The sequence below is a fragment of the Diplotaxodon limnothrissa genome, linkage group LG7 (assembly GCF_057381915.1).
Source record: "Diplotaxodon limnothrissa isolate DT_005_m linkage group LG7, D_limnothrissa_male_GT1.1, whole genome shotgun sequence".
NCBI classification, from domain to species: Eukaryota; Metazoa; Chordata; class Actinopteri; order Cichliformes; family Cichlidae; genus Diplotaxodon; species Diplotaxodon limnothrissa.
The window spans coordinates 66134219-66148918 of NC_140602.1; the positions used below are offsets into that span (position 1 = coordinate 66134219).

General features: G+C 41.7%; 1 protein-coding gene across 2 annotated transcripts in view; it reads right to left on the bottom strand.

Annotated features, from left to right (window-relative positions):
* wwp2 (WW domain containing E3 ubiquitin protein ligase 2) overlaps positions 1-14700 on the bottom strand; it is a 65078-nt gene that overhangs the window by 18210 nt on the left and 32168 nt on the right. For both annotated transcript variants that reach the window (XM_085360149.1, XM_085360148.1), the window contains exon 10: positions 11037-11211. In XM_085360149.1, coding sequence (XP_085216275.1) covers positions 11037-11211 — 175 coding nt within the window. The remainder of the gene's footprint in view (positions 1-11036; positions 11212-14700) is intronic.

Sequence of the window (14700 nt, forward strand, 5' to 3'; positions counted from 1 at the left end):
AAGCTCATCAGGAAACCTTAATAACTGATTAAAACTGAATTATAAACAAACAAATAAACAAAGACATGTGAAACATGTCCCGGGAGCCGGTTTTAAGCCCTCTGCCTTTCACTACCTCCTGATCCACACTGCGGCTGAACAATCCACGGGAGGGCTGGCCTATGTGGCTCATTCAGGCTGAGGGCCCCAGAGGCTCGCCAACCAGCACCTGCCCCATGCCTGGATCCAGGGTAGGCCTGATAAACATGGTCCATTGTTTCAGAGGTCACTTTGACTCTAAATCAACCTTAGGCCAGCCCCTCACCCGGGACCAATCTGCCTTGGGAGACTCTACCAGGGGCAAAGTGACACCTGCTGGCATCACCAAAGCTCCTTTAACACAATAAAGGCGTGATTCATGGAGGGATTCTCAGAGGTTCACAGTAGAGGTTCTACTCCTCCACATGGAAAAGAGCAAATTAAGGTGTTTTGGGTATGACCAAATAGAAGGAGACCTCAGAGTAGAGCCAGGACCCAGGCTTCGGACAGTGGTGCCCCTGAAGAAGAGCTGAAGAAGGTGGCTAGGGACAGGGAGGTCTGGGAGGTCTGGTAGTTTAGGTAGCTTAAACTGCTACTGCCCCGTGAAGCAGCCAGAAATGGACAAACATTTATACTTACTTGCTGCTCTTTTCCTTCTAAAGGACAGTCTTCAGTTCAATTCAGCTCTATTCTTATCGCACCAAATCACAGCACCAGTTGTCTCAAGGCACTATATATTGTATGGTAAAGACCCTACAATAATAAACTGATACTGTGATGTATGGCAGACATGTAGGGCTGACTTGAGGTGTTGTCGTTATTATAGGTAACAGATACAAACACGTTGTTGTCACTCTGTGATTTTAAATGGTGTACATAGTGTGGAAACTAATTATTTTCAATTTTCCCAAAAAATATTTGAATGATTTTCTCAATTAATTGACTTTTAACTTGACTTAAATTCCAAAAATTATGAAGCATATTACACACTAACCTACTTCAAGGCCACCACCATCGTCCCCGTGCCCAAGAAGTCTTCTGTGTCCTGTCTCAATGACTACCGCCCTATCGCACTTACACCCACCATCATGAAGTGCTTCGAACGGCTCGTCATGAGACACATCAAGACCCTGCTGCCCCCCTCACTGGACCCAATGCAATTTGCATACCGCCATAACCGCTCAACGGACGACGCCATCTCCACTGCACTCCATCTTGCCCTGACACACTTGGACAAGAAGGACTCACACGTCCGAATGCTGTACATAGATTTCAGCTCAGCATTTAACACGATCATCCCCCAACAACTGATCGGAAAGCTGAGCCTGTTGGGCCTGAACACCTCCCTCTGCAACTGGATCCTGGACTTTCTGACCGGAAGGCCTCAGTCAGTACGGATCGGGAACTGCACCTCCAGCACCACCACACTGAGCACTGGGGCCCCACAAGGCTGTGTGCTCAGTCCTCTGCTGTTCACACTGCTGACTCATGACTGTGTAGCAACACACAGTTCAAATCACATCATTAAATTCGCTGATGACACGACCGTGGTGGGTCTCATTAGCAAGAACGACGAGTCAGCGTACAGAGAGGAAGTGCAGAGGCTAACGGACTGGTGTAAAGACAACAACCTGTCTCTGAATGTTGACAAGACAAAAGAGATGGTTGTTGACTTTAGGAGGACACGAGGCGACCACTCACCGGTGAGCATCAACGGCTCCTCTGTGGAGATCGTTGACAGCACCAAATTCCTGGGCGTACACCTGGAGAAGGACCTCGGCTGGTCCCTCAACACCAGCTCCCTGCACAAGAAAGCCCAACAGCGTCTCTTCTTTCTGAGAAGACTGAGAAAGGCCCGGCTTCCACCACCGATCCTGACCACCTTCTATAGAGGAACTATTGAGAGCATCCTGAGCGGCTGCATCACTGTCTGGTTTGGGAGCTGTGCCATATCAGACCGCAAGACCCTACAGCGGATAGTGGGAACAGCAGAGAAGATCATCGGGGTCTCTCTACCCTCTATTGAGGACATCTACACCACACGCTGCATTCGCAAAGCCACCAGCATTGTGGCTGATCGGACACACCCCTCTCACACACTCTTTACACTCCTGCCATCTGGAAAAAGGTACCGAAGCATTCGGGCACGCACATCCAGACTGTGCAACAGCTTTTTTCCACAAGCCATCCGTCTCCTCAGCAAAAAGGGACTGACTGATAAACACGCACACACACACATACACTAACATTATCACTCAGCTTAACTCAAATACCTCAAAACATTGAGACTGGACTGACTAACCAACACAAAGCGCAAACACACTGACCTACACCACCAAACCATCGCACACACCAACCTGTAAATGCTCTTTTGCACAATATTATTACTAGATATATTATATATTATTTTTTTTTTTGCACTAACTTGTCTTGTAGCACCTTAGTTCCTGGAGGAACGTTGTTTCGCCTCACTGTGTATTTCTAAACTGTATATGGTTGAAGTGACAATAAAGTTGAACTTGAACTTGAACTTGAACATCTATTTGTGTTGTCTAGTCAAGTCTACAACCACACGTTAACTTCGCAAACGATGAAGGAAAGCAGCAAAACAAGAACGTTTCTGCTTGAAAGTGAAACACTGTTGCTGATGAATAAGTGATGTGAATAAGTGCATTACTTTATTACTAGTTCTAAACAATGTTGTCAAGCTGAGAAGACTTCTTTTTCTGAACGAGATTATTGGCCAAAATGTCTTTGGAAATTGAAAGGATACAGCACTAGCTCTTATGAAAACTGCCATGAGGGCTTAAAGACTCGATTTGACAGCACACAGTAAGTTCCTAATTGGTTTAAATCTTCTAATTTCCATGAATAAATTCACAATGATATAAAGACCAGCATGAGTGCAGTTTTATAGGCTCTGTTCATTGTTCCTTTCCTGTTATAAAAGTGCTCTATGACGAACTGAGTGTAAACAGAAGTCGACGTCACATCCAGTCATGTGGACTGTGTGAGTTTTCTGTTCAAGTGATAAAACACAGGGCTGATTCAGGTAGAGCTGTTAAGGAGTCCTTGTTGCAGCCAGAAAGGGCCAAAAGTTAGAGGGCAAGGGGGACACGAGGGAGGGAGGAAGGCCTCTGAGGGAAGGTGAGGGGGAGCGAGTGAATGAGTGATGTGAGAGCTGAGAATGAAGAGGGTAAGAAAGGGGGAGGTTATCTGAAACGAGTAGAGATAAAACTACAGATATTTTTGAGGCGAAGCAGAAAACGGGGATTTTGGAGAGGGAAACGGGAGATTGGGGGGATTCTGGAGAGGCGACAGAAAGATTGGGGAGGGGTTAAAGGAAAGAGTAGAGGTAAATAAAAAGGAAAGGCAGAAATGGGGGAGGGCCGGAAAACAGCAGTTAATGACTGCGAGCTACTCTCACTGGGGCTTCTAACGAGCAGCAATTACTCGCCAAACACACATTTGGAACTTCTATCACTGCGAGGACTGCAGCTGCAATCATTATTTTCATTCCACATTAATGTGACAGTTATTTTCCCTCCTAACTGCTTTGTGGCTAAAATATCACGAAGGTAAAATCTGCTCAAAGAGATAGACAATCTTTTTTTTTTACAGTCATGCGATAATAAAAAGTGCACAAAATATTCACATTCGAGTTAAAAAACTCACAAAGCAATTTTTTAAAATATCTTTTTGCATTTGTTGCAAACTCTTGGTTGGTTGGGATGAATCCTCTTGTACCATCAAGTCAAAACTTTTTGCCGTTTGAACGATGTTAAGATCTCACTGAAAACTGAAAGTTTAAAAGCTGTTTGTTTTTTCCACATCACTGTAAAGAGAGCTAGAAAAAGACAGCCCTCTACAACCCAACTGGCAAAGGTGGACCGCTTCCTCGTCAACTCTTCTACTACAGAACTGCGCTGCCCTGGCATGTGGGGACAGTGACATCCGATTTCATCCGTGTGTTCAAAAACATCTGTAAAGATCAGTGGGTGCTCTGTCATGGATTGGGGCTGCGTTTAACCCAGCGGTGTTGGAGATGTTGTGAAAATTGGTGGAATTGTGAACACAGAAAGGTACAGTCAGATTTTGACCCGCCATGCTATATCATTTAGAAAAGCTTCAGATTAATATCACTTTCATTTTATAGCATGAAAATAATCCCAAACACACTGTGAATGCTGTTAAAGCAAACCTCGGTAGAAAGACACACAGTGGAACACTCAGTCATGGGCTGGCCTCCCCAGAGCCCGGACCTCAATGTTACTGAAGCAGTGTGGGATCATGCTCACAGAGAATTTAAGAAAAAAAAAAAAATCAGCCAACATCCAAATAAGAAATTTCAATGTCCTTCAAGAACCTTGGAGCACTATTCCTGAAGACTACTTCAAGAAATTACAAGAAAGCTGCCTCAGAGAGGTCAGACTGTTCAAGGATAAAGAGGGTCACACCAAATATTGACTTTGAAACTTGTTACAGTTGTACAGGCTTTATTTTTCACACATATATATTGTAGCTCCATGTATGTTTGCAGATGTTAAATCGTTGTACCTATTTTCCATGTTCTCAACACTTTTGCACAATACCGTGCAGTAATGTGATGTTAAAAAGTGCCCAAGTGGCAGATACCACAAAAGCAGCTAACCTTAAAATCTCAAGCATTCTGTTCAAAGTAGGGCTGGGCCATATTATACCGTTCACGGTAATACCGGTATAATGTTAGGCAACGATAGGAAAATGACATATCGCGATAGAATGGGAGTAAAACGCGCATGCGCAGTGCCTTTGTTTTCATACGCACATGGCCGATTGTTGAGTGAAACAGATGAACCAGAATTGGTTTGTAAAAATGGTGCAACTTCCGTGATGTGGAACTGGTTTGGTGTTTGTCCGTCAGATACACAACAAAGCACATTTTTTTGCAGAACATGCAAGCGGCTGTTGTTATTGTCATATTTGTCGGACTAAGATGCTCTTAAATCTGGGAGTAATCTGGGTCCTAAACTCCGTATGCTTCAGGTCAAACGAACACTGCAGCATCACTTAGAGTTAAAAACTGTCTAAATTCTTTCATCTTTAATAAAACGATCAGCATTGCTGCTTTACCAGGTGTAACTATAAAGTTTAACTTCCAGGCATCCATGAAAACAAAAGTTATTACATTTAACGGAGTTAGAAGTTAGCAGGAAGCTAGCGGAAGTTAGCTCGCTAGTTTCGCTAGTTACCTAAGCATGATATAGCATGTTCTGACTGAGAGATTTCTGAAAAAAAATCAAACGTACAGCTCTGCTATCACTTCCAACATAGATGAAGACAGGAAACTAAACAGCAGTGACGTTTGTAGGGTTACTGAAGTTGGGCTAGCTGGTATATAATGATGTGCTACGTGATCGCTAGCGACACAGCTATGTTAGCATAACATAAACAGTGAAGCTGGAGGACGAACACTAACACTTTTCCACTTATAAAAGTTAACGTGAAGGTTCTTCATGGTTAGAGACAAATGCAATCGCATGGCAGGATGCTGTAAACGGACCAAACTTCAGTCAGGAGAACAACTGAGATAATCCATCCACAATACGAGGTTAGTCATTAATATACTGCAACAACATGGGAATAGAGCAGCTGCAGAGAATTCAACATTAATGAATCAAGGGTACAGAAGTGGAGGAAGCAAGAAGAATGAGTTTAATAAAGTTTGATTTATCTGACTGCTTTGTTTCACTTAATGTGCCTTATAATCCCGTGCACCTTATGGTCCGAAAAATGCGTACTGCACACTGCAGTTTAATGTTGCAAAGCACCTCTTTTTAACTTCAGTGGATATTATACATGGTTATGCTCAGGATATGTCAGCCCATTTCTACTGGAAATGCCTTTTGGTTAAACTTTCAGCAAGGAATTTGCATTTGCACTGTTACATTTTTATAAAGCTTTAATGTACATAAAAACCAGCTTCTTGTTTAAGTGAAAATAAATGGAAGGTTGTCTTTTTGCGCTAGTAATGTTGTGGAGTTGTATTTTGTCTCGCATCAATTATATCGTCGGTTATATCGTTATCGCAAATTTTCAAATATATATCGTGATAAATATTTTTGGCCATATCGCCCTGCTCTAGTTCAAAGTGTGTCCTATAGTCACTACCAACAAAATCGTCTCACCTCCCACTCTAAAAAAAAAGGCAGACACACAAAACCATCAGTAAGCAGCTGAAAAGTTTCAGTACTCGAGTGTCCAACTCCTTTACAACACCCAGTGCATGATTACTTTGGTGCCTGTGTTTATGGAGCTTTAGACAGTCCATGTTTTTGAGTGTGTGCACAGTCTCATTGCAGCGGCATGGTCCATTTAAGAGGGCGACTGGCCCCTTGGCTCTCTTTAGTTGTCATGTGCTTCAGAGGAGAAATGTGGCACCTGACCTCAACATTACAGCCCTGTGAACACATCTGCACCAACACACACAGAGGAGGAGCACATGACTGCATGGCAAGATCATATAGCTCCATATCACAATATCATCACCAATATTGCAAACTTGACTAATGGGACATTTACCAGTAAAGTTCCACCACAAACAAAAAAAAATGTAATTGGGGGGGGAAAATGGAAGAAAGCTTTGGAGGAGTCATGGTGAGAGTGTGAGCCAGGCAGCAGAACATGTGGCTGTGTTCACAGGAAAACTATGAAGAGTTTGTGTGTGTGTTCCTTGTTCACACACACTGGGACCATAAATAGTCGCTGCTATCAGCAGTGTGGGCATTCCAAGACAGAGCAGTGTACTATCAACACGGAGGGCAGACCTGACTCTTGGGTTTTCTCACACACTTGGAAGGAGAGAGGGAGGAAGGGAGGGGCGAGGAAAGAAAAAGTTTCCAGCTCGAACTGAACCTTTCTGTGCGGACATTAAAAACCTGAATGAATAGTGACACCGCTTATAACTTTGTTTTTGTTTGTTCAACTATTTTTACGTTACTTATACAATCTGACATCACTGGAAATGTTTACATATGGGCTAAGTTGGCCATTAGTCAGCCTCTGCTTAGTCTGCTCAAGGACCTGATTGAAAATATTCTTCACATCATCGAGTATCGGGGCCAAGCTCGGGTGAAGAAGTGGGGTCTGTTCTCAGACGATGCCTCATTGAAGATGCTGATCGTGTTGACACAGACATACGCTTTGCTGGGAAATTCAAATGTCACAACAAGACAAAGGTCAGGGAGAAAAGGTGAATTTGAGGTTTATTAGAAAAATTTAATTAAAAAAAATATACAAAAATTTGTGCACAAATTAAAAAGCCAAAACACTGCACTGTTGCACTGATTAGCTAAGACGAAGAGGACGTCTGTGCTGAAGATAACAGGTGACGCAGACGCCATCAAATAATCAGCAGACCACGAATCCTCCTTTAAATTCACTAGTTTGCGTGAAAAACACTGCTCATTTCCTCCTTTAAATATTTATTCTTGAACTCTACCTGGGCAGAGAATAATCTTTGATAATGTTCATTTATCGTACACTGGAGCTTCAAACTATTCTAGCTGCATTTCCTCCTCCCTTTAACCCTTTCTTCTGATTGGCCGTCCCTCGCAATTAAAAAGTATGAAGAGCAGGTGGGTGGGGCTTCTGTCCCCATAGCTACAACTGATACAGATGACAAAACTCTTACCCCCTGTATGAAAATTTGATTTTCCAAGTACTGTTAAACAGTGCAAGGATTTTTAACGTAGCTTTTCCAAACACTGCTTTCATTATTTTACTTTATTTTACATTAAAATAAAATTATTTCACAAAATCAAAAAAACTATATTAATCAAATTAAACTAAATTATTAGCCTCCCTGATGCTAAATAGTCAGACGTGTATCCTCTTTGCTGGATAACAGCTTGAAGTTGTTTGTTGTAGTCTTACACACGCCCCCTGTTTTGTTTTTGGCAGGATGTGCTCGAGTGACAGCTCAAAGGTTTTTATACTGTGTGTAAAATAGGTGTCAGGCTTTAACTTGATTTTACAAGCTTTGAGCATTACAAAGTCAAAGCACATCATTGGACAGCAGTGATTTGTGCTGTGGTTCAATAAAAATGTCTAATAATCCTGATTTTTTTTCCAAAATAATTCTGTTGTTGTGTGCAAATTTAAATAATTTATGCTTTCTAAAGAAAAATAAGATATTTAGAAACGGTATGTTAAAATCCACTGCTCTGTTTAAAAAAAAATAATTAAAAGACTCATCTGTCTTAGGGATATCCTCGTTCTAAAGTCACGGCTTTCAGCCAAAGGGATTACTTTCACATAGACTTTGACCATGTATAATACAGCCATCCACCATTGTAACAGGATTGTGGAGAATAAATCTGACAGCATTCAGTATCAGATCGAGATAACAAACACTGATACAGCTTTCATCTTATATGAGAATGTGAAAAAAAGTAAAATAAAAGGAAAGACCGGTGATGTAATCAAAAGAGGACTGTTTCCATTTGATACGGACACCCTGTCTATGCATATCTGCTGATAGAGAACATCAATCCAATATCAGTGTTAAATGAATTAAATTAAAATTAAATTAGCACCTGAGAACAGGACCAAATAAACAATAATTCGCCTTCTTTATAAGCACTTCTCTCATTTCAGCTCAGTATTAGAGCCTTTACTACACAGGCTGTAATTTATGATCATGCTAATTTCTCCTCTCTCTGCTCTCATTCCGAGTGCACACCTGATAACAACATTATGCTTTGTAATCGTAAGAAGCCGACAGATGAATGATCGTTTTTGAGATGATTAACTGTGCAGGTTCACTTGGCTGCTGTTTTCAGTTTAGTTGAAAACTTCTGCAAACATAGAAACAAAGGAAAACTGCTGACGCAGCAGCTGGAAAGTATCTCCAACCTACCTACTGTTTGCTGTTGCTTCGTCTGTGCTATGTATAAAAGTCAAATGAGGAGATCGTGCCATTCTTTTTGGAGATTTCAGAGTGATCTGATCAACATAACACATCAATGCATCCCTAACAACTGCAGCAGTCCAAAGTAATTAACGTGTGTAGACAAGAAGTCAGGAAAAATACAAGCCACAATGAAGACCAAAGCTAACTTTGACAGTGTTTTCCATTAAATGTTTTGCCTTCAAGTTCAAACTCAGATCATGTCAAACAGATACTGTCCATCGTGAAATCAACAATGAGTGAAACAAGTGTAAAAAGGGAGGGACTCACTGATGGATAAAAGAGCTGAAAGATGATGAGAGCATTTAAAAAATGACTGGAGCAAAAAGGACAAGCTGATAAAAAACAAGTGAAGGTTGTTTCAAAGACGACAAACACGACAAAGGAATCAGGCAGCTGGAAGCATATAAAATAAGCCGCCACAAGCAGACAGAGTAAAACAGAAAGACTGAGACGAACACACAGATTTCATAAAAACTGAAACACCAGCACGGGGAGTGCAGGGCGGGGTGTTTTTTATAGAAGCCTATAAGAGTTTTAAGGCGTTTTTTTACTAATGGTCCATTGAGAAGGCTCTGTTGTTTTAGCCCCATAAGTTTTTACTGTCTGGCTGCAATCTGACCTTGGCTGCTTCATGGAGAAGATTGTGATTGTCAGAAGTGCGGCCAAACATCAACTGGCTGCGCTGGAAAAATACTATAAACAAGTCTCAAATATCATCCCTAACCCCCCGCAGACGACGCCTTCAGACTGCTCGACTTACTCAAATCATACAGACATTAGTCTCGTGGTGCCTGCGTGACAGTCATGTCCAAATCTAAACAAAGCAAACGTTTTGTGCCAAATTCAAGAATTTCACCGTCTCCTCAGTCTAAATGAAGGACGGCTTTTCCAAAACATGGAATCTTCCGCCTCAAAAGTCTGGTGTTTTTAACCAACTTTATTTTCCTCAATTTCAAACCCGCCAGAATGGGGGAGGATAGCTGTGTCTAAACGACACAAAGAGACAGCTTTACTGAGACTAGGTGGCTATTACATTAATGTTCCTTATAGCTTGATTCAGACATACCAAGATACAGTACCGCGTTCCCTCTCGTCTCAGCACTTGACCAATTTATAGCCACTTTTCAATTCATTTCAGTTGTATTTATGTAATGCAAATTTACAACAGCATTTGCCTCAAGGTGGTTTATACTGTAAAGTAAAGGCCCTACAATGAAACAGAGAAAACTCTAATAACCAAATGACCTCCTTGGATTTTGCACTCAGCAACAGCGGGAAGGAAAAACTCCCTTTTAACAGGAAGAATCGGGCTCAGCGAGGGCAAAACACACTGTGGAAGAGACCCAGAGATTTTTGCAACCTCACTAGTGTAGTGCATGTTCATAAAGAATTTAACCCTGGGCATCTTTGGTTGCAACAATTCACATAATAAGAAATAATAAACTTCCAGGTTTAAAAAGGGGATATGTATCTACACATGCCTGCAAAGCCCTAAATACTGTGTAAATTTAGGGTTATGAAATCTGGGAATACGGTAAACTCTGTGTGCGTGTGGACCCTGTCCTGTGGACAGAGTGGCGCATGCAGTACTCAAAAAAAACTTTTAGCCAAAACATGAGAACTGCTCACCACTGCACTTCGTTTAAGTCCTAAACAGTTTAACCAGCAAGTTTAAAGGCGATCAGATGATCAGCTGTTGAGATAGATTTATGAGGAGTTGGATGGACAGACACACGTTTATGGTTTGGCTCAAAGCATTGACCAACACTGCCAGAAAAATAACCCAGAATATGTAAGTAGATGCTTGGTGTTATCTGGAAATGCTGTCACCACATAGGTTTATGCATCAGAGAGATAACAAGAGTCTGTTGTAAACATTTAAGGGCTTTAACCACCAAGGTTATTTGTTCTCAACTTGCAACACTGTAGCTTAAATGGATATATGCTACTAGTGGGGTTACTTTCCAATTGTTCCAACATTTTTAAAGTATTCAAAAACATCTTTGACTGAGCTCTTTAAAGGCCAGTGTACTGCATGCTGGAAACCACTAAAACCCTGTGGTACCTGGTAGAGGAAGCGCTGGCTGAACTGGTGCATGGCGCCCTGCAGCTGGCTGCGCTGGCTCTGCCACTGCTGGTAGTTTCGCACAGACTCGGCTGTAGGCCTCTGCCACGTGGTGGTTCTGGTGTTGTGGTCCACATAGTAGAACCTGCCCCGCTGGTCCACTCGTTTCTCCCAGCTGCAAGGGGGGACGCAGAAAGGGTTAGTCGGGGCAGCAACGGGCGCTGTGCCTTTCAACAAGATTTTATTAATCGCTTCAAGAGTGGGTGGTTGCATCGAAAAGCTGCTGATAGCAACGGTACTTATTTATGGAGACGAGGAAAGAGAAACAGACGAGAAAAGGAAGGAAAACACAGTGAGGAGGCAGATAGAGAGTAGGATTCAGGAAAGGAAAAGAGGCAGGCATAAGGAATGTTTCCGATGGAAAACTGTTTAATGCTTCCTTTTTAAGGATGTTTTAAGATTATTCCAAAGTCTCAATCTTGCTTTGGATTAGTGCTCCAGTAAATCACCTAAAAATCAGCTGTAAGAGACAGAGACTGAAGCTAGCTGAATTTTGTTTTAGTACGTTATCACTTTAGCTTAGCCTGAAATATCAAGTAGTTTATTCTCCTTAAGCCGACGCCTGGCGTTACGCATGATGAGTAAAAACAATGGAATATGTCAGGTTTCTGACTGAGACTAACCATGTCCTTCATGTGAGTGCTCAGTTGTTTATGTACATGCTATTCTTCCCCTGAGACAGGAGGTCTGGACTTGGACTGAGATAGTGACAGTCTACTTAAAGACAAACACACAAAGAATAGACCCACAGAGGACAAACGCATGAACAAAGCCCCCCTCCCCAACACACACAAACCAGCTCCCCAGGCTCACCAGGACCGACTGCTGCTCTGCTGCTATTCTTGTATCTCTGACTTAAGTTCAACAGAATTTGGTAAAGAGAAAACAGCATCGACTTCCGAAGGCTAAAAACACTCACTGCAGATACAGACCAGCTTAAAAAAAATCCAAATGCACACAGACAGCCTCAGATAGAAAATAAATAGTCGTGCACAGCAGCACCACACCTCCACTCTTGTCTTGCTACATTTTTTCTTTTTACCTTTCATATATTTGGAGAACAGCACAACTGCTACTTAACGACTGATTGAAATCAGCATAATACAAGCAGTGTAGCTGGCTCACACAGAATCAGTATGACTGGAGCCGCTGCCTTTCAGTTTGTCTAAAGTCCAGGACCACTCGCTGCAAACCTGAGTCTCTAAACAGGCTCAGTTTTGTTGCACTGAAGCATATATGCAAACTCACATTCAGGCTGCAGGAGGAGAACTGCATGGAAGATTTAGTTTACCAACCGAGGCTAAGAGTTTACTTGCTGCATCATGTTTTATTGGATGCCTGCATATTTATATAACACAAAATGGTAATAATTTTCATCTGTTGGGTATTTAAGCCTTTAGTGCCCAGCAGAACAAGCTCACAGTGAGATGGAAGAAAATAAAAGACATGCAACAGAAGATCCTGGACTTGGTTACATCTTAGGACAAAGACACACATTACGCATTTCTCAGGACAAACAATCTTCTTGAAAAGTAACATGCATAGTTAGGTCAAGGTAAGTGGAAATAATTAGTTTTAATGCCGGCCCACAATAATAATTTTTCATCTACTTGTTAAATTGTTAATGATGGGGGAAAAAGTACAGTTCAAATTCTTTTTTAAGTCAGGCTTTTTGGTTCTAATAACCAGACAGCAGCCCCATGTTCAAAAGTTAGTAACTAAAAAATGGTAACAAATACAATGAAAGCAAGCGATCCAATAAGGTGTTTAATTAGATAAATTACTATTACATATATAATATTTAAAAACACTGCTGAGCTCTCTAAGAACTTGATATGATATTTTATATGATACTAATGGGTGACGCAGTGCATGAATGTAAACACAGACAAACCAGGAGGATCATGTGACAGCCCCGGCAAAGAAGTCTCTTTCTCAAGGACACTTCAGTAACACGGATGACTGCAAACACAGCGAGTTATTTGGTGGAGGGACAGTCTGTCTGACCACGATGCCTCTGAGCTTTCTTTAAAATGCACAAGAAAACTCTGCTCCCTCTCTGATATTAGCGCTGGCTTGTTATTTACTGGAGCCGAGGAAAATCCCAGAGCCCACAGAGGCCCGTCTGAGTCTCTCCTCAGTTGGGCTATCTGTCTCTGACGCTCTGTACCAGTTATGGTACCATGTCATTAACCATCTACTCCGCGTATTTCCTGGAATTTGTAGACTACAGTCCCATCACCATGTTCAGATCACACAGTGCAGTGTTGAGCTTCGTTTGAACAGTTCAATCATTATTTATAACCGTGTCAATCAAAAGCAACACTTATTAGCTCCGTCTCCTGTCTGTGCTTGACTTACTTAAACTGCTGAATTATTGGTGGGAAAAAAAGGTAATAATGAAAAAAACAACATTAGGTGAACAATATGAGCATTCAGTGTCGATTCCATTTTGGGTTATACTCCAAGCAGAAAGAGTTAGTTGCATCTTCAAGCGGCTGAGATGATTTCTTCTGTAGAGTGGACTCAGAGTTAGTGTGAGGAGTGCAGACAGCCTGGAGCCGCTGCTCCTTATATCAAAAGGCCAAAGCTGGTGGTTCAGGCATTGGGATGGGACTGGGATGCCACCTTGATGCATCCTCTTTTGGAACCTTATTTCTCCCATATTAGATTCTCTTCATTGGCTCCCTGTTAAATCCAGAACCAAATTGAAAATCCTTTTCATCACTTAAGGTGATGACTAATCAGGCTGCGTCATATCTCAAAGACCTTATAGTACTGTATCAATCAATTAGAGCACTTTGCTCTCAGACTGCAGGCTTACTTGTGATTTTTAGGATATTTAAAAACAGACATCTGGAGAACCAGCTTCCAGTATAGATCTGGAAGAAAGACACCCTCTCTACTTTTAAGATTAGGCTTCAAAGTTTACATTTTGATAAAGCATATAGTTGGGGCTGGGCCAGGTGACCCCTGAATCCTCCCTTAGTTATGCCAAAATACATCTAAGCTACTGGGGGCTTCCCATGATGCACTGTGTTTCTTCTTCACTCACAATGTGTTTATATACCTCTTTGTATTGAATCATTAGTTATTATTAATCATCTCTGTCTCTCTCCCACAGCGTGGCTTCGTTCCTTCTTCCTCACCTCACCCCCAAACGGTCACAACAGATGGCCGCCCCTCCCTGCTGGAGGTTTCTTCTAAAAGAGAGTTTTTCTTTCCCATTGTCGCCAAGTGCTTGCTTATAGGGGGATGTAGCACTTTAAGATGACTGTTGTTGTGATTTTGTACATTATAAATACAATTTAATTCAAAAGAAGTAAACTGAACAGAATTAAAATGCAAGAATTTATACCTTTAGGTGTATCGTTAACCAACAAAGAGTGGATAGTCAAAAAACAAGACAGAAAAGGTAATCTCACATGGGTTTCCCGTGGAGGGCAGAATGAGATTAAAGCTTCAGGCCGGGCTCGGTCATGATAGCTTCAATCTGAACTCTGGTTTGTTTAGCGTCAAAGAAAAAATACTGTTGCTCAGTAACACAGCCGCAGATCTGATTACTGCTTAAGGCTTTGTTAAGTTTTTCAGACTGACTTTTTAA